Source organism: Aedes albopictus, chromosome 2, assembly GCF_035046485.1.
Source record: "Aedes albopictus strain Foshan chromosome 2, AalbF5, whole genome shotgun sequence".
Taxonomy (NCBI): Eukaryota; Metazoa; Arthropoda; class Insecta; order Diptera; family Culicidae; genus Aedes; species Aedes albopictus.
In genome coordinates this window covers 214121294-214148813 of record NC_085137.1, presented here as the reverse complement: position 1 = coordinate 214148813, position 27520 = coordinate 214121294, and the positions used below count along the sequence as shown (strand labels likewise).

General features: G+C 37.7%; 1 protein-coding gene across 5 annotated transcripts in view; it reads left to right on the top strand.

The window, feature by feature from the left end:
• LOC109420353 (nuclear receptor-binding protein homolog) overlaps positions 1-27192 on the top strand; it is a 195194-nt gene extending 168002 nt beyond the window's left edge. For 2 of the 5 annotated variants that reach the window (XM_029854971.2, XM_029854963.2), the window contains exons 4-12: positions 5063-5287; positions 5362-5492; positions 5762-5940; positions 6012-6302; positions 22064-22193; positions 22267-22453; positions 24713-24832; positions 24902-25136; positions 26512-27192. In XM_029854971.2, coding sequence (XP_029710831.2) covers positions 5063-5287; positions 5362-5492; positions 5762-5940; positions 6012-6302; positions 22064-22193; positions 22267-22453; positions 24713-24832; positions 24902-25136; positions 26512-26888 — 1875 coding nt within the window. In that variant the 3' untranslated portion in view covers positions 26889-27192. Of the gene's footprint in view, positions 1-5062; positions 5288-5361; positions 5493-5761; positions 5941-6011; positions 6303-22063; positions 22194-22266; positions 22454-24712; positions 24833-24901; positions 26073-26511 lie in introns of those variants that run through there. The other 3 variants (XM_029854993.2, XM_029854985.2, XM_062851106.1) reach the window with 3 other exon arrangements.
• The last annotated feature ends 328 nt before the right edge of the window (positions 27193-27520 follow it).

Genomic DNA, 27520 nt, shown 5'->3' with positions numbered 1-27520 from the left:
GATGGGGAAATCTCTGATGATATTGTTTTATTAGTCGTAATGACAACCATCTCCAAAACAACATGACTCAAAAGAATAGCTCATGTTTAAGGACAAACGTCTTGAAATCCCGCTTCAGCAGTGCATCAGAACTTCAGACGCACAAATATCAAGAAGCAAGCTTCAAACAACAGTGCATTTTATTATTCTGTTCTTGCTCACTTGTAATAAGCTTAAAATAAGAAGCTCAGGTGCGCTGGTTTTGTTTACAAAAAGATTTGTGCTTTCGAAATCGTGAGTAGGTGCCAGAGTCGGCCATTGTGGCAGCCATTTTGGGTTTCTAACAAGTCTGTCCTTAAAGAAGGATAAATTAACGATAAGAATATTATCAATTCCTTCTTCACTATAAGCTCAGTTTCGAAACTAGGGCTGAGGGCTACGCGTACGATTCGTGTTCGGACCAAGAACTTTTTATTATGACAATTTTCTTGACTCCCTTTGGCATTGAGTATCTTCGTGCCTGTTACACGATATGCAAAAGCTGAGAAGCAGGCTCGATCTCAGTTCGGTCGTTACTCCAAGAAAAGGAAGTTATAGCACTATACATGCATTTTCGAATTTTCAGCCTTTTGTAATTTCAGCCTTATGTTACACTTTCTTGGTTTCAGCCTTCCGTATTCGGCTTTTTGTGTATTCAGCCTTTTGAAATTCAGCCTTATGTTACAATCCCGTCAGATGAATGCGAGGAAATAAAAAAAAAATATTATGTTTATTTCTCTGTTTAAGCAGTAATGCAAGCTTTCAAAAATTGTGTCTTGAAAAACATGATGCTGACGCCACGGACGCCACAACCACTCGAACATTGCCGAAATATTTAATTTGCTATCTTGTAATGAGTCCAAAACATCCAATTATTGATGGTTCAAATAAATTTATGGACATCAACATATACAGGGTGTTAGGTTCCTGAGTGCAAACTTTTTAAAGGGTGTTAGAGGACCATAAATGGAGAAAAAAAATGTTCTACGAATATGGTCAAATCTCAACCGTAACGTAGTTATTGAACTTCCCATGTTTTTGACTCTTATTGCCTTAACTGGCGATAACTTGAAAATGGTCAAACTTATCGAAGTTTTTTTACCCCTATTAATGATTAATGATTAATGAATTTTCTATCAAATGGCATCTTTGAATCGATTGGTTTAATTAAATAACTAAGTTTTCTAGAGTAAATAGCTCAAAAGTAGTGTGTTTTAATTTATTCTTGTCAATTATCTTTGAAAAATGCGTAATAATTTAAAATTCTTTCTTAAGCAAAGTTGTTGTCCCTGTTTCACTCTACAATTAGTTCTTTGACATTAAACTTCTATCTCTTATCGTTTTGTTGCAATTTCGATTTTAACATCGCATTTCAGATCATAAATTTGCAACTGTCATGGAAAACACTTTTTTACGCATTGTGCCGCACATTTAAATCAGAATTGCAAGAAAACGATAAGAGCTAGAAGTTTAATGTCAAAGAACGAATTGTAGAGTGTAATAGGGGTCACAACTTTGCTTAAGAAATAATTTTAACTTATTACGCATGTTTCCAAGATAATTGACAAAAAACAATAAAAATACACTATTTTTAGCTATTTTGCTCTAGAAAACTTAGTTATTTAACTAAACCAATCGATTCAAAGATGCCATGTGATAGAAAATTCAATCATCATTCGAATAAGGGTCAAAAAACTTCGATAAGTTTGACCATTTTCAAGTTATCGCCAGTTAAGGCAATAAGAGTCAAAAACATGGGAAGTTCAATAACTACGTAACGGTTGAGATTTGACCATATACGTAGAACAATTTTTTCAGCATTTATGGTCCTCTATCACCCTTTAAAAAGTTTGCACTCAGGAACCTAACACCCTGTATAGCTCTTTGATAATTCAAATTTGTCAACAGCTAACAACAGTGCAGTGTTGCCAGTTATCCAAACAATTAAGTCTTAATATCAAATTAATCATAATATTTATTTCCATTTAGCTCGACGTCTATGTTCGAGCAACACTTGAAATGAATTATTCTACGTACATATCTATTTATCCTTTTGCCAATCGACCTATTGTCGATTCGACCTTTTGTCCTTCAACCTTCTGTTCTTCGTCCTCTTGGCATAGGTTCTACCATGCACCGAGGCTAAATTTTCGTGCTCTAAGGTAGTACATATCCAGAAAACAAGTTGGGGGCTGTCCATTAATTACGTAAGGGTTTGTGGGGGGAGGGGGGGTTTGAGAAATCTTACGCGCAATACAAAAATATTAAGGTTCTCATACAAAAAATCTATAGCCGAGGCGGTAAACGCACGGGTATTCAGCATGACCATGCTGAGGGTGACGGGTTCGATTCCCGGTCGGCCCAGGATCTTTTCGTAAAAAGGAAATTTCCTTGACTTCCTTGGGCATAGAGTATCTTCGTGCCTGCCACACGATATACGCATGCAAAATGGTCATTGGCAGAGGAAGCTCTCAGTTAATAACTGTGGAAGTGCTCATAGAACACTAAGCTGAGAAGCAGGCTTTGTCCCAATGAGGATGTTACGCCAAGAAGAGAGAGAGAGATACAAAAAATCTTACGAGGGGGGGAGGGGGTGTCGAAAATTCGAGAAAATCCCCTTACGTAATAAATGGACAGCCCCTTGCTTTTGTTTGCCGATTTTGAACAACCTCCCATCTCGTAGCCTATTTTCCTATACCTAATACATGAATCGTAGCAAAATCAGAGACTCTTAACACACACCCCAATAATGCTACGTCATTTATGGACGCCCCCTAATCTATACATTTGCGAAATGAACACTAATTTTGAAAGTTGAAGTGATACACGTGTAGCTCCTTCAACAACAATGTACACACTTAAAATAAAGTACCGTATTCAGCTGTTCTATTTATGGTAAAAGTTCAGATTACCGAATGTTCAGCAACATATAACCGAAGTTCGTCAAAAAATTACCGAACATTCGGTAAACTCTACTGAATCATCGGCAATGTTTACCGAACGCTCGGTAAAAAATAGCCGAACTTCGGTAAAACTGTGCTGAACTTCGGTAATCCGAACTTTTACCGAAAATAGAACAGCCGAACAAGTGACTCTAAAATAAGTGTGTATGCTATTATTGATTTAAAACATGCTTAGAAGGAGTTCGAAAAAAATCATTCAATGAAAATATAGTTAAAAAGAAACGGGTTTCTAGGGAGAACATAGCTGACTTTGTAAGGAAAATTTGTTCTGTTCTTAGTACATATTTTTGCTTGGTACTTGATATGGAATGTCGTAAAGCAAATTAAATGGAACACTATACTTCTATTCTACATGATAACGGACATGCAAAAGAAAATTCCAAATTGTAGACCTCCATGCTACATTTGTCAATCGTGATACAATCTAATGTTGATCAACTAGCATCCTTCAAAACATTATTCATGTTATTGTGCGATATAGCTATGGACACATGTAATGTTCGCGTCTACATGCATCACCATACCCACAGAAGGATCATAAAAAACAGATATGAAACACGAGTCCTTTGTAGCCCCCCCTTCAACATACGTACACTGCACAAAAGTATATCATTCAAGAAGAGAAGATACATCTGCTTTGGGGAAAACAGTCTCTCACCGAAACAGCAAAACATGCCAAAACGATTGTAACAACGAAGGAAAGGCAATCATTCGAATTGACTTGATTTGTGCTGCATTGTAGTGGCTTGCGGCGGCTACGGCGGCGTGGCGGTACCACCACATCGGCCCATTCGTGGAAAAATTGATGCTGCACAACATATTGACGGTGCTCCACATACAATACAATTATCTCACCCATTTGCGGCGGAAGGATATTAATCGGAGATGGGACATGAAGGTCACCGGTTATTGTCGCCACCAACGACAACGACGTTAACGAAATCGATCGTCCTCTGTCTCTAAACCTTGTCCATGTGGAGTAGAGTGGAGTGAAGTTCATTAATCTGATCTATTTTGACGAGAGCGCACAGAGGGTATGTACTGTGCTAAAGCTACTACACGGCATCCGGATTACGAAACTCTGCTCTCGATAAGTTCACGCTGAACGGGGGAAAATTTATATTAATTCAATTTATCGAAAGCTATTACCAACGTGGGTAGAGATTACCTGCCACCTAGCAGCGCAATATGTGGCAGGTCATGGACGTATGCAGCGGGGCGGAGTTTGGTGTTAAAGAGGACCTTCGATCCCGGGTAAGGTCCAGCTTGCACTTTTTAGTCGGTTTCGTAGACGTTTGATCGGTGAGCTTGTTTCATACTATTGTGTTTTATTCTTGTACGAAACGTGTTTGTGTCGTTATTGCAACATTATACCAAATTTCATGGCGATTCTTCTTCCTCTTTATGGCTCGACGTTCGCATTGAAACTTAGCCTGCCTCTTTTCAACTTAGTGTTCTTAGAGCACTTCCACAGTTATTAACTGAAGGGCTTTCTTTGCATTTGCACATTGTGTGGCAAGTACAATGATACACTATGCCCAGGGAGTCGAGAAAATTGTCCCGACCGGAACGGGAATCGAACTCGCCGTGTTCGGATCGGCGATCCATAGCCTTAACCACTAGGCTCACTGGAGACCCCATGGCGATTATTATTACGAATTGGTGAGCTCGTTTCATGTTATAACTTTATTATTCTATTTTTCCTGTAGTATTGAATATCGAAACATTCTATTGCCAAAGATAACCGCTAATTCATTCTTTGCTGATCAACTACCTTTATTTCATCAATTGTCAAATATATTTAGATGATTCCATTCCATTTCCCCATGCATTTGCCCCCAGACGCCTGTGGTTACTTTCTTTGCCACAACGAAGGGTACCTTCGCCACGGTAGATTGAAATTTGTCTTCATCAAAGAGGTTTACCGTTTGATGTGGTTCCACTCCTGACTAGCTGCAACATTGTTGCACTTTGCCATATCTACTGCGCCCCACCCTCATGTATACATGCAACATAAAATACCTATGATTCCGCACTTTGCTGACTCAGCTTTTCTTTTCCATTTGTTTTCTTTTTTGCAGGTCGAACAACGCGATGTTCCTGGCATCGACTGTGCACATCTGGCGATGGACACCGAGGAAGGTGTCGAAGTTGTCTGGAACGAAGTACAGTTTTCCGAGAGGAAGAATTTCAAATCTCAAGAAGAAAAAATACAACAAGTATTCGAAAACCTAACACAGTTAGAGCATCCAAATATAGTCAAATTTCATCGTTACTGGACCGATACCCATAACGATAAGCCTAGGGTAAGTGTTACTTGATAGTTAAACTGACACGACATATTGCATAACACTTTCAATCCGTTCCATTCAAATCTCAGGTAATATTTATAACGGAATATATGTCCTCTGGGTCCCTTAAGCAGTTTCTCAAGCGTACCAAGAAAAACGTTAAGAAACTACCACTGCAAGCATGGAAGCGGTGGTGTACTCAAATTTTATCTGCACTTAGGTGAGTCACCGTTCTCCTCATGTCGCCTAAAACATGGACTCCCGAGTAGAAGGAAATAACAAAAACAATCAGTTTTTGCTTTTCAAAAAGATCTATTACATTGTTTAACAAATTCGTACGTTGTTAAACAATTTTGTGTTTCTTATAGTTATTGAATGTTTAGACCTATTTCAAAATTACTCAGATTTATATTGTTCATTTGTTATTCACTTCTACTCGGGCTTTCACCACCTGCCCCCCCACTCACGCGCCGCTATTTCTCGTTGCAGTTATTTGCATTCCTGTTCGCCGCCAGTAATTCACGGCAACTTAACCTGTGATACAATATTTATTCAACATAATGGTCTAGTTAAAATTGGTAGTGTAGCTCCAGATGCCATTCATCATCATGTAAAAACATGTAGAGAAAATATGAAAAATATGCATTTTTTAGCACCAGAGTATGGATGTGAGTATCTCCGTTCTCCGTAGTATATTTTACTTGGAAGTTGTTTTAATTCCCCGTTCCGATCATTTCAGCACTCGCAACGACGACCGCCATCGATATCTTCTCGTTTGGCATCTGTGCGCTGGAGATGGCAGCACTGGAAATCCAAGGGAACGGAGATTCGGGTACGCTAGTCACGGAAGAGCAAATCAAACGCACTGTCGAGAGTCTTGAGGATGCCCAGCAGAAAGACTTCATCATCAAGTGCCTCAGTCATGACCCTGCCAAAAGGCCTACCGCTAGAGAATTACTATTTCACCCGCTGCTGTTCGAGGTGCACCCGCTCAAACTGCTCGCCGCGCACTGTCTGGTGAATACCTCATGTGAGTCTTGATGCTTAATAAGTTATTGATATTCTAAAAGAAGGTTCCGTCGGTATCTCTTATGTTATGCCCATTATAAAACATTTGCACGCTAAATAGTCTTACCAGACAATGTCTTTGCAATATTATTTAATATAAAATAATTTCCATATTTGATTTAATATGGACTGATGGTTGAGTATCGCCAAGTCAATTAAACTAGCTCGCTATGCTATACGATCTTGTTTATACTGAGTTCATTTCGTCACGAGCTGGGTTTTCGCAGGGTTGTTGTTCGGCGTTATTGCTGCAACATGTCCACTACTCATCTCTTCGTAACTTTCCAATTTTTGTCATCTTCCAAATACTGAAACATAACGGGTTTGATGGTCTTAATGACCATGATTACTGCTTCGAAGGTTCACTGTTCATTCTCTGGCCAGTCCCTTTCATCACGCTCTAAAACCGCTCAGCACTAAAATGTGTATGACAGCAATTGCTTGCTGTCGATCATCTCGATACCTTCATTCGCGTCGTAAAAGTAATGTACAAAGTACATTCTCTCCGTGCAGAGAAGCAGCTGCCGCCGCTAGAAAGAACGTCTAGCAATCGCTAGAACCAGGGCGACTATAAATAAAAGTAAAATATTGGCATGGATTCGTCCAGTTCACATTGGGCAAAATCAAGCCCAAAGGTGGGAAAAAATAATAACTTTCTTAATACAAGACCATATCCCGGGTAGAAGAAAATAACTAATCAAGATCAAATTTTTCCATTAAAAATGAATAACTGAATGGCAAAATTTTTTATTGGTTTATTGGGAATAAGAGCTAAAAGAACAAAAATAATAACTAACTTTGTACCGGAAAATAACTCAATAATAACTAATTTTGTCCTTATAAGAACAAACCAAGGACAAAATATTTCAAAATGGAGAATAACTGGATAAGTTATTATCGAGTTATTGAGAACAAAGTAAGAACAAAACAAGTTATTTCAAATAAGATCATCATAATTGTAAATTTGTTCTTATGACTGGAAAAACTTCAATACATTGTAAGTTCTGAAATGTTATGTCCATGGTTTGATCTTATACACTGAAGTTTTTTTTACAACGGTAATAGTCCCGCGTAAAAAACCGCGTTATTTCCAAAAACGTCGTTAAAATAGTCAAGTCACGTTAGATGTCATCGTGACTATTTTACGCGTGTTTTTGGCGGAATTTTTTTCGACTGTTTTTGAAATAACGCGATTTTTTTACGACGGTTTTTGAAATAACGCGGTTTTTACAACGGTTTTTGAAATAACGCGGTTTTTTTAGGACGGACCGAAATTCAGTGTAATAACAAAATAAGTTATTATTTATTTTTTTCTGGTACTAAGTGAGTTATTACACAGCGTAACGAAAAATAACCTTTTGTCTGTCTCAAGAGTAAAGTGACCAGACGTCCCGGATTGTGCGGGACAGTCCCGGATTCAAGCTAGTCGTCCCGCATTGTAAAGTGTCCCGGAAATGTCCCGGATTTCAACAATCGCTTAAATATGGTTTTTCTTGACAGATATTTCTGACCAATATGTTGAACTGCTTCTGTTTTTCTTAAATGCAAACTTCAGAAAAATCTAAATAGTAATAAATAATAATAAATAAATCTACTTATTATTTATGAAACGACGTGGCTCATTTTGCTTGAGTTTTTATATTTCGTTTAGTTCATGAATTTTGAACTTAACGCTAATTCTTCACGCATACAGATTGATTGTTGTAAGCTCTCTGCAAGTGAATTAGTTGACTTTTTGCCAAAACTTTCGTTCACTTTTTTTTAAATATTTTCTTTAGAGTATTCCCAGAGATATGATACATACCTTCACCAGAGCCGTAGCGTGGTCCCATTGCGCCCTTGGCAGGCATCCAGATTGACGCCCGTCGACAATTAATATTGTTCATTTGAAAAAAAAAAATGTTATTCATTTTATTTTCTAAAGTTTATCTGAAATTCGTATACTAAGAGCGAGGTTTTTTTGGGCGTCCTGAAGAGTTAATTGAGTTTCAGGGGATTTCAGAGTTTACCAGAGTTTTCTAATAAACTTGCCAAAGGTTTTTTTTCTGAAGTTTAATCAAAATATTTGCCAGTAAATCTGTAAGAAAATTTTCAGTATAAATCATTAACCATGGACATGGAAAAATGCCAAAAGAGACTCCTGAAGAAATCTCTATATGAGTTTTTGTTAGAATCTTCAGGAAGATGTTTTGTTAGAACCTCTTGAGGAATTTCTGCAGGAATATCCGGAGAACATTTCAGTAAGAATTTTCAATGCATTTTGTGGAGGAATTCTTGCAGGAATTTCTGAAGGAGATCATGAAGAAATGCCTGAAGACAGGAAAATCTTCTAAAAAAAATACTTGGAAGAACTTTGAAGGAATCTCTGAAAAAAAAGTTTCTCAGAAAATGTCTGGAGGATTTGCTAGAACAAACCTCCAGAAAGTTATATGGAGGGAACCCTGGAGGAATTTTCGAAGGAATCCATTGTAAAGAAATACGTGGAGAAATTTCTGAAAGACATTTCAAATTTATGATTTTTTGAAGAAATTTATTAGGAAATTCATGAAGGGTTTTCTATTGGAAATCTTGCAGAAATTTATGAGGCAACCTCTAGTGAACATGGAACAATATCGGAAAAAATCAATGGGAGATTTGATGTGCAAAGTGAGTGATTTCTTCTTCCTAAAAGAATCTATTGAAGATTTTCTGAAGGAAACTTCTCGAATTTCTAAAGTAATCTATAGGAGATTTCTTAAAAAATCTCTGCAAAAAAATCTGAAGGGATTTTCGGAGTTAAAGTTGAAGATTGCTAAGGGAATACATGCAGGATTTTCTATGTGAATCTATGGAGAATAACTGAGGAAATCTATTGAAGGGTAAGTAATCCCTAAAGATATTTTATAGGAATCTCTATATGCGATTCTGAAGGAAACGTAGGAAAATTTGTAAAGAAAATCATTGATGGTTTTCCTGGAGAAACCCAGAGAAAAATTTGTGAAATAGAAGTATGAACCCCTAGAAGAACTTTTGGAGGAATCTGTGGAGGACTTTTCTTGGAGAAACTTTTCAAATTCAACCCTGAAAAATTTTTTCAAAAGAATTTCTGCAGACATTTGGAAACTGCGGAAGAATATCTAATAAATAAATGTCTAGATAACTTTCTGGAAGCCTCCCTGGAGGAATTTCTGGAGGAAATCTTCGAAATATTTCGAGAGAAATCTTCTTTTTTGGTTTGATTCTTTTTCGGCCAATGACCGTTTTGTATGGACAAATTTAAAATTTTGTATGAACAAATGACCACGCGGGGGGGGGGTGTTGAAAAGTCCCAAAAAAATGACCACGTGGTTTATGGACAGCCCCTAAGTTAAAATACCCAAAAATAAAAATTTGAAAACCATACTTTTAAACTATACAGGGTAGGGTGCCAATGGAATGTATGGGAAAAATTTGACCATCGAATTTCAAAAACGGGTAGTGCTCAAAAGTTTCGTCTCCTCAAAAAAAGTCCCCATGCAAAATTTCAGCTCAATCGGACTTCGCTAAGGGGTGGCCCAAAGCGGTCAAAGTTTGGCTGTTTTGAAACACGAAAAATATCCCAAGGTAGGGGTACATGAAAATTTCGAAATCGAAAATTTTTTTTTGATGCCAAATGCCTTAAAAGTGCATGAAACGTCGAGATCTGGTGTTATCTCAAAAAAATTTTTTTGGAAAAAAATTGACTTTTTGGACTTAGAAAATTTTTGAGTTGGGGGAGTGAATAAATTTGAAATGGAGGATTTGAATTTAGTTGCTGAAATATTCAAAGCAATAGTACTGGAACATGTCTTATATCATCGTTGGCAACTGCTAGCATATTATACAGGGTGTTAGGTTCCTGAGTGCAAACTTTTTAAAGGGTGATAGAGGACCATAAATGGTGAAAAAAATTGTTCTACGCATATGGTCAAATCTCAACCGTTACGTAGTTATTGAACTCCCCATGTTTTTGACTCTTAGTGCCTTAACTGGCTATAACTTTAAAATGGTCAAACTTATCGCAGTTTTTTTACCCTTATTCGAAAGATTATTGAATTTTCTATCAAATGGCATCTTTCAACCGATTGGTTTAGTTGAATAACTAAGCTTTCTAGAGCAAATAGCTTGAAAGTTGTGTGTTTTAATTTGTTTTTGTCAATTATCTTTGAAAAATGCGTAATAAATTAAAATTCTTTCTTTGGCAAAGTTGTGGCCCCTGTTTCACTCTACAATTCGTTCTTTGACATCAAACTTCTATCTCTTATCGTTTTCTTGCAATTTCGATTTAAACGTCGCATTTCAGATCATAAATTTGCAATCATCATGGTAAGCACCATTTTGCGCACTGTGCCGCACATTTAAATCAAAATTGCAAGAAAACGATAAGAGTTAGAAGTTTGGCGTCAAAGAACGAATTGTAGAGAGGAACAAGGGCCACAACTTTGCCAAAGAAAGAATTTTAATTTATTACGCATGTTTCAAAGATAATTGACATAAACAAATTAAAAGACGCTATTTTTAGCTATTTTGCTCTAGAAAACTTAGTTATTTAACTAAACCAATCGATTCAAAGATGCCATTTGATAGAAAATCCAATAATCTTTCGAATAAGGGTAAAAAAACTGCTATAAGTTTGACCATTTTCAAGTTATAACCAGTTAAGGCAATAAAAGTCAAAAACATGGGGAGTTCAATAACTACGTAACGGTTGAGATTTGACCATATGCGTAGAACAATTTTTGTCACCATTTATGGTCCTCTATCACCCTTTAAAAACTTTGCACTCATGAACCTAACACCCTGTATATCATATATCGTTAGGGTGGTTCACTTATTTTGCATTAGGATGATCCTTTTTGTAGAAAAATTAAAAAAAAGATAATAGTAATAAAAAATCTCATATAACTGTAAGTCATTTCAATGTTGAATATATATAATATTTCATTAGGGTGGCTGATTTATTTTTAATTAGGGTGGTTCATTGAGATGGAAATTAAGAACAAGAAAATATTTCCAGAAAACTTACCAGTCATATTTTTGTATAGTTTAAAACCATGATCCTTTATTGGCATGTAACACTTTATTAAGATATTCCTAGACCAACATGTGGAAAGGGCGTAACAACCATTGCGATTTTCTGCTTCTCCTGTCCCTCCCGGGCATATCCCCAACTATTCATAAAATCTTTTATTTTCTTTTTTTAATTTTGAATCTTTTTTTTTTTGGGTGCTTCACTTATTTTGCAAAAGGGTGGTCCTTTTTGTAGAAAATTAAATAAAAAAAACGATAATAGTATTTGTATTGTATTTTCCGTTAGGGTTGTTTTTTTTTTTTGGAAATTAAGATCAAAAAATAGGGGAAATTACCTATTCTCGGCCGTTTTGTTCTCTTCGTCTTAGGGGGTTTATTGAAACCTATTGAACTCAGAGTTGGTCTCAAATCCTTCCCAACTTAGTTGAATTATTTGGCCAAGTTTCAGGCAATTTGGCTGACAAAAACCCCCCATGACGAAGAGAACAAACCTGCCGACAATACCCATTGTCACCCTACTTCGAGAAAATTCAACTAGGTAATCTTTTTCGTATAGCTTCAAGCCATGATTTCCTACACATCTTTCGGTGACTTATCTATAATGAGTTATTCTCTAATTATTATCTTTCCTCTCGTTCTATTTCATTAATCACGGCATCAATATAGTGATTAAAACCGATTTACAGAATTAAATATTGTGGTACGGACTACCAAAGAGATTTATTTACTAGAGAGGTTCGTCTCATTGTAAGATTTTGAAAAGTTTTGTGAGACTAAATTCAAAAACTCGAGTAAACATTTATTCAGCTGTTTCTATGAGGAAGAAGAGTTTAGTTTGAAGAGTAGAACTGTTTGTTGAACCCCTAAGATGGGGAAGTTTTTCATTAATGCGGTATTTGCAGATATAATTTACTTTTGCAATGGTCATGGCCAAGCGTGTCCGTACTGAGCGGATGAAATTAATGCTCTATTGATTTACACCACCAAAATTATCGTATTCAATCAATCTTCCTATCTTAACTGATAGAAGGATGTTGAAATAATTTAAATGTCTTTTCGAACTGTCAAAAAACCTCAACGCAGTTCCGCACGGAGCGTTAAAATTCACCCGAGTGAAATTCTCTCCGTGTGCTCAGTGTGGTACTGCGGTGCGGTTTTTTGACAGTTCGAAAAGACATTTAAATTATTTCAACATCCTTCTATCAGTTAAGATACACTGAGAGGAAAATACATTTTAGTTTCACTGGAAAAACTCAAGTAACCGTTCAAAAATTATGTTTTCAGTGAGTTCAAATGAATTAAGTAAAATTCGCTTGAAAACTAAGTGAAACTCCAAAGAAAAGCTATTGAAAATTTGGTACTGTATTGTATTGTAAAATGTATATGATTTTCTAGTGGGTTTTACTGAAGTCGAATGTATGAAAAATGAAGCGAATTATTGTCAGCCATCACTAACGAACCAAGCATGAGTGTGATGATGGCAATATGTTCTGTGATTTTTATGTTTCCATCCTTACTAGGGAACCGTTTGGGGGTCTCCGATAAAACGAGACAAACCAATTTTTTTTAATAATCTCGAAATAGACAAAACGAAAACAAAAATGGCCAAAAGTTGTTCCAAATATACTGAAAATTTACTTAAATATTATTAAATTTTGTAGTGAAAAATTGCACTCAAATGCTATTGGATTCTTCCAGTGGAATATTTTCACTAACCAATCATGTAAGTTTCAAATGTTTAGTTAGATGGAAAAAATCTACTTATGATTTCCCGTGAAATTGAAGTGAATTTTTCGCTCAGTGTAGGAAGATTGCATGAATACGATAATTTTGGTGGTGTAAATCAAAAGAGCATAAATTTCATCCGCTCAGTACGGACATGCTTGGCCTTGACCATTGTAAAAGTAAATTATATCTGCCAATATCGCATTAATGAAAAACTTCCCCATCTTAGGGGTTCAAGAAACAGTTCTACTCTTCAAACTTAACTCTTCTTCCTCATAGAAACAGCTGAATATATATTTACCCGAGTATTTGAATTTGGTCTCACAAAACTTTTTAAAATCTTACAATGAGATGAACCTCTCTAGTAAATAAATCCCTTTGGTAGTCCGTACCACAATATTTAATTCTGTAGATAGAAATCGGTTTTAATCACTATATTGATGCCGTGATTAATGAAATAGAACGAGAGGAGAGATAATAATTAGAGAATATCTCATTATTGATAAGTCACCGAAAGATTTGTAGGAAATCATGGCTTGAAGCTATACGAAAAAGATTACCTGGTTGAATTTTCGGGAAGTATTTTTTGATCTTAATTTCCAAAAAAAAACAACCCTAACGGAAAATACAATACAAATACTATTATGGTTTTTTTATTTGTTCTTCTACAAAAGGGACCACCCTTATGCAAAATAAGTGAAGCACTCAAAAAAAAGATTCAAAATTTTAAAAAGAAAATAAAAGATTTCATGAATAATTGGGGATATGCCCGGGAGCGACAGGAGAAGCAGAAATTCGCAATGGTTGTTACGCCCTTTCCACATGTTGGTCTAGGAATATCTTAACAAAGTGTTACATGCCAATAAAGGATCATGGTTTTAAACTATACAAAAATATGACTGGTAAGTTTTCTGGAAATATTTTTTTGTTCTTAATTTACATCTCAAAGAACCACCCTAAATAAAAATAAATGAGCCACCCTAATGAAATATTATATATATTCAACATTGAAAATGACTTACAGTTATATGAGATTTTTTATTACTATTATCTTTTTTTTTTATTTTTCTACAAAAAGGACCACCCTAATGCAAAATAAGTGAACCACCCTAACGATATATGATATATAATATGCTAGTAGTTGCCAACGATGATATAAGACATGTTCCAGTACTATTGCTTTGAATATTTCAGCAACTAAATTCAAATCCTCCATTTCAAATTCATTTCACTCCCCCAACTCAAAAATTTGCTAAGTCCAAAAAGTCAATTTTTTTCCAAAAAAATTTTTTTGAGATAACACCAGATCTCGACGTTTCATGCACTTTTAAGGCATTTGGCATCAAAAAAAAATTTTCGATTTCGAAATTTTCATGTACCCCTACCTTGGGATATTTTTCGTGTTTCAAAACAGCCAAACTTTGACCGCTTTGGGCCACCCCTTAGCGAAGTCCGATTGAGCTGAAATTTTGCATGGTGACTTTTTTTGAGGAGACGAAACTTTTGAGCACTACCCGTTTTTGAAATTCGAGAATTCGATTTTCATTGGCACCCTAATACAGGGGCATATTGTTTTTTTAAATACCTTTGTGTAATTTTTTTTCGCTTTGAATTTAATACTTAATGTTTAAAATGTACATTCGTGGTCTTGTATTGTTATTTTTTTATTTTGGGACTTTGTTTTGCATTATCGAGTTTAAAAAATTGCAGCATTTTTCGAAAATTTACTGACTTGCTGAAAAACTTACAATTTTATTTATGGAAAACTGTCCCGCATCAGTGCAAAATATATCTGGTCACGAGCAAACTTATGTGTCTCCGAAGGATTTTGTGCCGCTGAATCCGAATCCGGGCTCAGATTTGCTCTAACACGTCACAATTTTGAGCTATACCTCAATTTATAGAGCAAAATATGCGATTTTGGGCTTTTTTGACTGCAAGCCATTAATCAAGAAAATATATTTTTAAGCAATCAAAAGGTTAATTGGTCAATTAACATCTAAATTAACGACTCATGCAAAATATTTTGTTTTACCAAATCGAATTTGATAGTTTTAAGCGATTTGTGTTAGGTACGATATTTCCCATACAAGTCACCCTCCAGAAGTTGCATGCAAGTTTCCATACTAACATAAAATGCTTAAATCTATCAAATTTGATTAGGTTAAATGAAATATTTTGCATGAGTCGTTAATTTAGATGTTAATTGACCATTTAGCCTTTTGATTAGTTAAAAAAATATTGCCTTGCTTAATGGCTTGCAGTCAAAAAAGCCCAAAATCGCATATTTTGCCCCATAAATTGAGGTATAGCTCAAAATTGTGACGTGTTAGAGCAAATCTGAGCCCGGATTCGGATTCAGCGGCCCAAAATCCTTCGGAGACACATAAGTTTGCTCTTGAGACAAAAAAATGTTGCGCTGTGTTATTTTTTGTTATTTTAGCTCTTATTCCTAACAAACCAATAACAAAATTTGCTCTTCATTAATATTATATTTAAAATAAAATAAATACTAAATAACTCATCAATAACAAAACAATTTATGATTGCAAAATATGCAATTAGGGTGTTATTTTACTGAGGATGCTCAGAATAACTTATTTTGCTATGATTGCAAATTTTGTTATTATTAAGTTATTTATTGTTATTCAATAATAACTCAGAAATAACCATTTTTGCAATCATAATATTTTTAGTTCTTAGCGAGTTATTTAGTGTTATCTATAAATAACATAAGAATGATAAAATGAGATATGATGGCAAAATTTGCTATTATTTTGTCCTTGGTTTGTGACCTTCGATGGCTTATTTGAATGCAAATTTTCTCAAGAATTGGTTGGTGCATGATTCATGTACGGGCAACTACTCTGAAGCGAGTTATAGAGCCCGTTTTACCCAAGTTCCCCCTATATTTGAGAATTTCTGTTATTTTACGGCATTTGTTATGATTTGATTGATTATTTCGCTGGTATACCATCGCCCCAAATCCATTGAGTAACATTACATACAAAAAGTCATAAAATTGTTGAAATTTTAGGCATTGTGGGGTCAATTGGGCAATGGTATATTTTCAAGGTAGAATTTCATTTTTATTTTTATTAATGATTTTTTACGTGACAAAAACTAAATAATTAATCGAATACACATGGATTATTCCTAAAGAAACCATTTTTGGCGAGTTTGATCTCAAAGTACTGATAATATTTGAGTTTTCACTCATGCAAATATAAGTAGTTCTCATCCTAATACTACCGGTTCCAATAATTTCCAAACGATGAGCGATTGCGTATATCCATTTTTCTTATGCGGTACTTATATTCCCATATAAACCACCGCAGGGCAAGATGGGTCACCTTCAATTTTGTGCGTATTGTTGGATGATTTAAAAGTTATTTATTTTTTATTACAAGATTATCTCATAATTCATTTTGACCAAGCGGAATGAACGCCAAAAATTATAACATAAAATTATGATATTTTTTAGTGAAAACATCGATTTTCAAGTCGTCTTAGGAGCACTCAAATCGTAAAGTTTTTTTATTTTCTAAATAAATTTATAAAATGTTTACTTGTAGCTCTTGTTTACTCAGTATGGATATGGAGCACATATGAATACGGAACAAATCTCATATATTACCGTTTTTCGTTGAGAAAATGTAAATTATTTAAAAGGTGACCCATCTTGCCCGCACTTTTTTCACGGCGCAAAATGGGTCACTTTTTAAAACGGCTTGTTTAACATCATATTTTGTATTTAATGAACTTTTTATCGACTTTTAGCATAGCTAACTAGTATATTGAAGAGTTGAGGACGAATACAAACCAATACTATTTGTATTTACAAAGTTATGATGACCCGTCCTTAGGTGACCCATCTTGCCCGCCCCACCCTACTCCAAAAATATCCTAAATGTTGTTTTCGCAAAGCCTCATAGACGGGAGATGACGGCAGCTTAGTTTACGCCAACTCCCCTCTAAACTTATTTTTTTCATTGTTTTTAAATTAAAACAACTTTAACTTCAAACTTCTATGTATGATATGAGTTAAAATTAATGAAGAGCTAATCAGTAATAATTCTGCATCCTATGAAATTTGGAAATTTAGGGTGCAATGGGGTTAAATGGGAAAAAACAATCCAAAAGCTTGAATGACCATATAAGTTGACAAATGCCTGTTTCACCCCGATTCCCCTAAAAGGATAATCAAATTGTTTCATTGCAATGAATATAATATGTCACTCAGATTATAACATTCTAATTCCAGTGAGTAAGATGTTATAAATATGAAGTTTGGGGGATAATGGGGCAAATTATGCCGCTGCTTATTTATCGGAGTGTTGCTGTTGAAGATGAGGAAACTCAGAATCAATACGTGAAATAATATTAACAATCTATGTCGCACACTTCCATTATTCATTATTCCAAGCATTTCATGATGAAAAGCTATAGCGTGAATCGTAGAATAAACTGCTACTTGCCGATAGACCTTATGGGGGTTGTAGTAACAAATCTCTAAAGTGCGTTCGTTATACTTTTGTAAACGAAACAACAGCTTAAACACCAAATAGGTATTTTATATTAGCCCCCATATGCTAATAACTTTTTCAGTCTTATTCCACTTATCCAAGTATGCTACCCGTCATAAGAATATACTCACAAAAAGTATTGCAACAATATTGCATCACATTAACTCCTCTCGATATCTCCAATACCTGAGGGCTTACAAAGATGCTGTCTTCATCAAACTTATTCGGAAGAAGAGCTCAAGAAGACCAAGCAGAGACACGATCCACGAAGGATTCTTTGTGATGAATCTTCTGGCATTCCGTACGAAGGTTTTTCTTTGAGATTTCGCAGAAAAACCTCTTAAAATTCTTCCAGGTGATTTATCGGAAAATTCGCTAGGAGTTCGCCGGGGATTCTCATAAAATGTATCTGAGATTTTCATTAGAAGTCTACAAAACATTCCTCCATGAGTTCCTTCTACTTTTTCCAGGAATTAATAGCATCGGGTCTTCTAGGAGTTCCTTCGGGGTTTTCTCCAGAGGTGTTTCCTAAGATTCTACCAGGAGTTTTTTCGAACCATCCTCCAATAATTTCAACCGGGATTTCCGGAAGAAGTTGTTGGCGGAGTAATTTCCCAGATAAATCTTTTAAACCATTCCTGGAGGAATCACATAAGAGAAAACCAAGAGGAATCCCAAATAGTTCTATCTTACAAAGAACTCCTGGAGGAATCACTGGATGAACACCAGGACGAATCTTAGAATGAATTTTTGTAGAAATCCTAGTAGGTACTCTTAGAATGATCTTTTGAAGGAATCCCAGAACGCACTTTGGAGGAATATATACAAAACTGCTGGAGATATTCCATAAAAAAATGGGGAATGGAGGAAGAACGCCGGGAAGGAGTTTCTAAACGAATTCCGGAATAAGTTCTTGGAAGAATCCCCAAGAAGTTTATCCTGGACGAGTTCTTGGAATTTCTGAAAGAATGCCTGGAAGGAGCTTTGCAGGCAATTCCGGGAAGAACTTCTGGAGGAATAAATCTAGGGGAAATTCTCGAAAGGATCCCACGAGGAACTTTTGGTGTAATTTCCGGAGAAAATCTTGACGGAATCTCAGAAGAAAGTATGGGAGAAATTCTAAAAAGAGTTTCTGGAGTAATCCCGACAAGAGCTAATGAGAAATCCTGTAAGAAATTCTTCGTGGAATCCAGGAAAAACCTCTTGGATCAATCCCAGAAAGAACTCTTGAAGACATCTCAGAAGGAACTTCTTGAGAAATCCCAGAATAAACTCCTTGAAGAATAACAAAAGAAATTCCTTGAGAAATCCAGGAAAAAAAAACCCTGGAGAAATCTCGGAATTTTCGAAGGAGGAATCTCAGAAGAAACTCTTTTAAAAAGTCCCAGAAGAATCTTGAAGAAATCCTAAAACAAAGAGGTTTTTTTTTATTTTTATTTGCGTGTATTTTAACTTAGGTCAATTCTACACTTCAAAAACGAAGGAAAGAATTTCGGAAGAAATCAAGATTGTAATTCCTAGCAGGATGAATCTTTGAAGGAACTCTTGAATAAATCCCAGAAGAAACTTCTGGTCAATCTTGGAAAATTTTGGTGGAATCGCCGAACTTCAGGAGGTATTCGTGAAGGACCTCCTGAGGGAATTCTCGTAATCTTAGAAAGAACTCTTAGATCAATCTCTGAAGGAGTAATGTAGGAATCTAGGAGCAATTCATAAAGAACATCTGAAGGATTGCCTGAAGCAATTCATGGAGGATTATCCTCTGCAGCAGGCGAATTCGGTGGCATTTTTTTACTAACTGCAGTTCATCCAGTAGGATTTCTTTTTATAGAATGGCTGTATAAGTGAATGGCGTCAAGATATGTTTGCATAAAATATATCCTTCTAGTAGCCAGGTAGGAAAATCTACGGAAAATCTTTTGATTCCCCAATGCAAATTGGCAACTAGGGTATTTGACCCCATTCCCGGCACTACAGGTAAACAAAATTGTATATTACCTAAATTCACATCGAAACGACTGTTTTCGGCCACTTCTTTAATCTGAATGAGATGCCTTAGGCATCGTACACAAATTACGTAACGCTATAGGGGGAGGGGGGAGTCCAGAGTAGCGTTACGACGCATACAAAAATGTTCGGGCTTCCGTACAAAAAGCGTTACGAAGGGGGGGGGGCTTCTGAAATGGTCAATTTTAGCGTTACGTAATTTGTGTACCATGCCTTATTGCGTAAACTCGTTGTTAATAGTGAATGTTGTGAAGATTTTTTGCCGGAAAGTTGATTTTGCACGAGTTTACTGCACCTAGTCCAGCACCAATTCTCGGCACCACCAGTGCACATTTTGGTAACTAATCCAAAAAATACCGAAATAAGTCTTTTTTTTTCAAATATCTCAGAAACCAGTAGAGATATCGCAATTTTGAGCGCAAGTTTTGCCCAGTTGGGTTCTAGAATCACCGATTTAGTGTAGAAAAAAATATGTTTGAAAATTAAATTTGATTTTTTTTCAATGTTTGCTCTAGAAAAAAAACTCTGAAAAGAAAAAAAACTGAAATCGCTCATTCTTTATAGCTCACTTATACCTGGTTTAGGCTGTTCAATTGACACGAGCATTTCACTTGCAAACTTTTCAAAAATGTTCAATCCAGTGGAATGCTGTGTTTACTGTTTAGACTGAGCAAATGACTTGAGTGTTCACTTGAATGCTCTTGAATGCATCTCAGTTGAAGCAAGTGTTTACATTGTTCAAGTCGTGCTGTGCGTAAGCAAACTGAATTGAATTCATCTCATTTGACAGATGACTTGAATTCAACTCACATGAATCGCGGGTTTAGACGAGGCAAGTGAGATGATTTCGTTTGACTTGAACGAAAAAGTTCAACATGTCCAACTTTCGTTCAAGTCAGGTGCTCAAGTGAGATGAATAGTGGTGTATACACGTTCAATTCGTATTCAATTGGGCATTTCGAACTGACTGGAATCAAATCACTTTCACCGTCTAAACCAGGCATTATTTCGACTAGTAGATCACTTTCCACTTGAGAAATCAAATCCCGGAGAGATGTTTCAAATTAGTTCCACCCTACTATAGAGCTTGCTGCCGTTTATTCACATTTCTCTTTCAAACATGCAGGCGGAATAGGATTTGTTGTCATCAGGAAAGGTTTCTCGATGAAAACAAATCCTATCCCGCCTGCAAGCTTGAAAGAGAGATGTGAATAAACGTCAGCAAGCTCTATAAATAGGTGAGTGGTGTCAAGATATGTCTGCATTCTTCTAGACTAGAAGCTAGGCCGCCAAACCCACGGATAATCTTTTGATTTCCCAATGAAAATTTACAACTTCCGGCTTTTCGTGCTTGCAATTAAGGACAGACTTGTTAGAATCTCAAAATGGCCGCCACAATGACCGACTTTGGCAGAATAATAAAATGCGTTGTGGTTTGAAGCTTGCTTCTTGAGATTTGTGCGTCTTAAGTTCTGATGCACTGTTGAAGCGGGATTTCAAGACGTTTGTCCTTAAGCAAACAACAATGCATTTTATTATTCTGCTCTTGCTCACGTGTAATAAGCTTAAAATAAGAAGATCACCAGCGCATTAGTTTTGTTAAGAAGAGATTTGTGCTTTCGAAAACGTGAGCAGGTGCCAAAGTCGTCCATTGTGGCGGCCATTTTGGGATTCTAACAAGTCTGTCCTTAAGGTTTTTGGTGATTTTATTACCAGCCATACATATGTTTCCAAGGAGATTGCGACACACATGGAGGCGCAGGGTTGTTGGTGTCTACGCTATCCATGTTAGGGGTCATTCAAATATGACGACCATCGTTTAGCGAGGAGGGGGTGACACTCCATGTATTGAGAACATTATGAAATTGTCAATTTCAATTTGTTAGACATGTTCTATTCATACAAGAAAAACATCTTTAATTAGGTAATAAGTTCCAGAGCAAAATCAGAGCAAAAAAATATAGAAGCGAATAATTTCTGAATCACTTTGCTGATAAATTAAACGCTAGAAGTTTCATCCGCTTTCCTACACCATAAACATAGGAAACATACGACAACTACTATTCACATAATAATATTCCACTAAGCAAGCAGCATCCTATCAATATTAATGTTGACTCGTTTTTTTTTTTTCTCCCGCAACCCCATGCTTTTATTTCTTTCTCTCTGTTATTGTTGACTCGAACTCTAATCGCATCGGACCGGTTGAACGCGATTGACTGTGATGGTTGGACAACGATCTCGCTGTGTGCAACTATTGCACTGATGCTTGCTGCTTTTATTATTCCCCGCATGGTCGTCGTCGTCGTCGTCGTCGCCATACTTCCTAATGCCTGTCCCGATGCACCTGCCTGAACGTCGACCACCGGTGACCGACCGCGCGCGCAATCGCTATCAATCGCTACAATCGCCGATCAACGCCACCTTGGGCCAGCAGCAAACTACGACGAGATGCTGCAAAAGCTGAACAAACCGGACATGGTATATGGCGAAGTGCGGCAGACCGAGTTCCACCTGGGCGATATCCCCGGCACGGAAAAGCTGGAGAAGTTCGTAGAGGATGTAAAGTAAGTGTTGGGCGGGATGGTTATTTGAACACGTGGGATTGATTGCTTCCTTCCTGATTCTTCTCCATTCCAGGTATGGCATTTATCCGCTGACTGCCTTTTCGGCACAAAAACCACCCGCTTCCCGACCACGAGCAATATCGCCCGAGACTGCAGAATCGGTGAAATCCGAAACGCCAGAGCCGCTAGATATTGAAACTAGGAGAGTTGTGAATATGATATGTAGTGTTAAGCCCGGAGAGGATAATTGTGTATTATTTGTAAGTATCTTGATTTATGGTTTATGGAATCTGAATGAGGGTACATATTGCTGATGTTGTAAACGCCTAGGCATTTAACAAGACCAGGTTCAATTCTCGGACGATTTGGGATCTTTTTGAAAATTTCCTTGACTTTCATGGGCAACGAGTATGTTCATGTCTGTCACGTGCTATACTTACTTACTTACACTCAATGAAACAATCGTTTTCTGCTGTACCCTGGCCTGGGACAATCGCTTCCAGTTCTTCTGGACCTGGACGTTAGGTATCCTTAGGCCTCCTCCACCGGAAAAAAAAGACCACGTGCTCGGTCTGCCATGAAGACGCCGGCCTCTCCCTAGTGATGTACTAGGGATACTTCTCCAGTCAGTCGTTCTTCGGGTATTTGTGCTACGTGACCAACCCAACGTAGTCTGCCGTGTTTTATTAGCTTGAGAATATTCCAAGAACCATTTTCTTCAATGTCCAAGACTCTTGGCCGTTTACAGCAAGCGTAAGGATCAATGTTTAACGAAGCGCGAATGTTGTCTTCGTCTACAAACTAAGTAACTGTGACTGGTTACGTCCGTATAACGTGGCTTCGTGGTCGTGCGACTAGTATCACCAAGTTTTTAAATAGTTGTATCGTGCTGAGGAGCGCGGGTTCGATTCCCGCCGCAACTTTCAGGAAAAGTTTCCGAGTGGCACGGCGTTTCATGCTAGTCCGTTGTCTAGTGTCGTGCTTCCTTCAAAGAACGAACAGCCCTAACAAACACCAGATCTTAATCTGTTGAAAAGATTAATTTACATGATTCTGTACGTAGAATTGAAGAGAGTTATTCCTCGATAATTGGTGTACTTCAGACTGTGTCCTTTATTTCGTAAAGAAAACTAATGAGCCCTTCAGCCAGCTAGCTAGGGAGTATTTCGTATTTCCTCTTCCCATAACGTCAACAGAGTTTGGTGAAGCATTTCGTGCAGCTGCTCACTACTAGTTTCGAAAAGATTAATAGGACACAATCAGTGAAGTACTAGAATTGAAGTAATGAGCTGAGTTTGTTTGTATGGTAAGAAGGTCAATGTTATGTTTCTGCAATGAAGTGGTTCAAATAGCGTGGGTATTGCGATTCCTTGCCTTATTTGATGCTGTTTGAGCAAAACTTTGAGTAACCGTGTTGTTGTTTTCTGTTGCATATTTTCCGTTACAACGTTTTTTTACGGCAGGCTCGTAGGGCCTGACACCAATCTCTACTTTCCGGAGGATCATAGTGCATAATTGAGCTTAGAGTCCTTCCCTGGCATTCGGACGTTGATCAGCTGCCCCTAACACGGGGATCAGACGCTGTTGTGAGCCGCTCATCCTGGAGAACAAACGCTCAGGTTTGCAAAAGCAATTCCCCCCCCCCCCTTTCCCTGTCAGCCTACGACCAAAGTTCCCACCGGGGTTGGCTACCCGATCTTCCCTAAGGTTGCTCGTAGTCTCTGGCCGGTACCACGACGAAGTAGGGATAGGAGTTGCTGAGCTGAGGCTAGTGGATCACAATGGGATCTGTATTGCGCAGCCTACCCAGCCTTTGCCGTATCAAAAGCAGTCTTACTGTTCTTCAGTACTCTCACCTGACAGCTACCAAAGTTTTATTTGTCAGAAAGTTACCTTCTCAATCATTGTTCATGACGAGAGACGACGCTGTTTTTCGCCGCATGCCATTGGCAGTTGCGTAAAATGTCCGCATACCATTCTGTTCCACACTGTTTTGCACCTCAGTTGACATTCGCATACCTTCTTACGTTTTAGTCTACTCGGCTGTTCTCGCTTCATTGTACCGCTCTCTATCCTGTCGGGTAACAGACACCAACATCCGGCTGTGGCTACGTATTTTTTATCCGCCAACTTGAGGCACTCCTCCTCGAACCAACTGTGCTCAGTGATCGTTGCCCAAGCAGCTCGCATGTTATATAAGAGTTACGGCAATGCAAGTGTTGGTTGTATAGAAGTTTATTTGACGTTATTCTAACACAACTCTAGAATATCGTCAAATTTACTTCTAAAAAAGTAAAACTTGCGGTTTCCGTAACACTTATATGATATGCGTGTTTGTTGGGTGGATTGATTCCTACAGATTGTTCTGGTTGTCATCTACGTTGATACCGTTATTGTCATGTAAGAGTTGCATCAAACTTCGTCAATGTTTAATCTGCTTGATCTTTCTGTATTGAAGCATAATTTGGAAACATTTGAATTGTATCTATTAATATATGATATTCTTATCCAATTTCCAGATGACAATACTATTAAGGATGGAGGATAAGATGAACCGACAGTTAACATGTCCCATCTCGCCGGACGATTCAGCCGTCGCGCTTTCGCATGAACTAGTACATTTAGGATTTATTCATGAAGTAAGTTTCAACCGAAATACAAATAATGTTGGCGCGTAAGCTCTAAAGTATTGTTTCATCCTTCCACAGACGGATCGTGAAAAACTAGCTACAATGATAGAGGATACGCTTAGGAGTAAACAGCAACAGTTGCTAGGTGCGGCCGCGAAAATGCAATCGTCCGGAGAACGAATAGTGGTCACCGATGGCAGTAGTGGTGGCGCGACCGGCTCCTCGGATCCGCCATCGTCCTTCGGTTCGTCGGTGACGGGTTCGTCCTCCACCAGCAATCATCTACACCATCATGTTCCTGTAAATTCGGCCAGTTAGTAGTCCTTCCATTTCTCTACCTCTCACTCTGTCTGTCTCGCTCACACTCGTTCGTTCGTTCGTTCGCAACTATTGTACTCTGGTTGTCGTGTTGTGATCGTCCATCCCTTCATACATACACCCATATTAGCGTCGTCATGTGGTACCACCCCTCACACCCAATTAGTAGAGTTGTATCTGAGTGTTTTGTTTTAAGTTTGTTTTTGGTGCCTGCTCCTGTTATGATTTTTTCAGTTGTATTCTAATATGTCCCGCCTTACTCCAACCCCGCACCAGTCTGCTAAAAGCACCACATCCAAGTAGCCATGCATCAACGCCAAGCAGCGCCATCAACAACAACAACAAGAGTTGCTGCAATAATCCAAGTAGGCGTGGCCACGTGGCGACCGATAGCGTAACTGACACAGACACATGCATCGGCAATAAGAATCCAGTGATTGTGAACAAACGAAACACTGAACCAAAATGTAATGCAAAAATATGATGTATGTTGATCATATAACTTCCTGCGTGCGAATCAACTGCGCTGATTGATTCGTTGTTGTTCTTGGTACTGCTGATGCATCGATCCCCACTCACACATATCTACTCCTACTGTTAGCTATGATTTTTATTTAGTATACGGTGAATAATTATTTATTTAGCTATCTAAACCCAACCAGCACCCAGTGTAGTTTTGTGAAAATATAGAGGAAAAGTATATTTTTTGCGCAAAAAACAAGCTACGATACCATTTGAAGATACACGAACGCAAATGAAATGTGAACTGAGCACTACTGGACAAACCGAATAACTGAATTGATGTATTGAAATTATCAGTATCCAGTAACAACTCTTACGAAACCAGCAAGGAAACTAAAGAGAAGATGAGTGGCAATTATGCAAATGCATGGAAGAAATATACACAAATATATTTATGTACTTTTTTAAATTTTGTCTATTTTTTCCCTTTTTCTCTTCCAAGGTTTTGTTTGTCTTTGTTCGGTAGATTTTTTTGGTTTTTGGTGTCAAAATTTTGTTTTGTTTTCGTTGTGGATCACAGGTGTCGCTCATCAACCATTACACAAAATAGACTGATCTGTTTGGACAATCTACGCTAGCTGTGATCCCTATCACGACCGAAAGAATCCATGTATTGAAAGAAAAACCTCACCAAGGGTTTATGTGGATAGATTGTAAGACCCAGCGGTTCTCAAACTATTGTACGACTGTTGATCCATTCAATAAAAGCAAAACATACCGTAGATGAACATCACAAACGCCGACAAGGCATAGCAGTTTGAGAACCGCTGGCTTAACTTGCTTAAAGATATCGTGTACTCACTCTACTTTCACCCGTACTTTGCGTATTTTTCACTCTCCTCACGCAGGTCTGGAACGTGGCTGGAAGGTAGCGGATATGGACCCGCTGCAGGCCACCATGCCGGTCATCATGGAAACGTCCGGAATCAGTGTAAATAGCATAGACGGTGCACTATTTGCCGCCTTCGATGACGCCGAGGAAGCTCGCGAGCAGCACGACGAGGAACTGGAAGCGCTGGAAGCTGCCGCAGTGGCAGCCTCCGGGGCCGAGTCATGTCCCGAACCGACCCCAGACCCGCTCGAGTTCGTCGACGAGCTCGGACAACCGACGGTGCATCGAGCCATCCCAACAACCCCCAGAACTTCCATTGTCGTCCCGCCAGAAGGGGGCGCCGAACTGTACTGTAGTGGCGAAACGATCGAATCGTACGAGGCTACCGAGTGAAAGTCGGATTAGTGTGAACAACCAAGAAAAATGTCTTCAGCGCACGTAAGCAGATTTATTTCTCTATGTTTTGTACATTAACAAAATGGATGCAAACGCGATATGAAATGAATTGCTATGTAATTACGTATATAATTAAAATCAAACGACACTTAAGTGGAATATAAACAAAACACCCAAAATACGTACACGCAGTCACTTAACTACGCCATTTGCAGCAACTGTAATAGATGAGAAGAATCAATTGAAATCAACGGAAATTGATAAATAAGACGCTTCAGATTTCGTTCTATGTAAACCTGAATCATGTGTTTTCTTTGAGAAAAAGTTAGTCAAAACCGAACAATAGTGCTACTGTAACTTTCGAGGAAGAAATTCTCGCTGAAATTGAGGTTATATTTAGAAAAAGTCTTCTAATCCGGAGCGGAACATTTGGCATAAAACGAAGACCATTTTATCATGAAGACTAGCTGCACTGCTGAAAATCGGGACTCGCTGTTGGCAGCGCTACCCGCGGATGAAGGTGGAACTATTCATAAGACGATGCCCACCAATGCATGAGTAAACCCAAATTGGCAACCCCCATCATAACGTCCAACACCACCAATCGTTCCTCGTTGATTCTTCAGGGT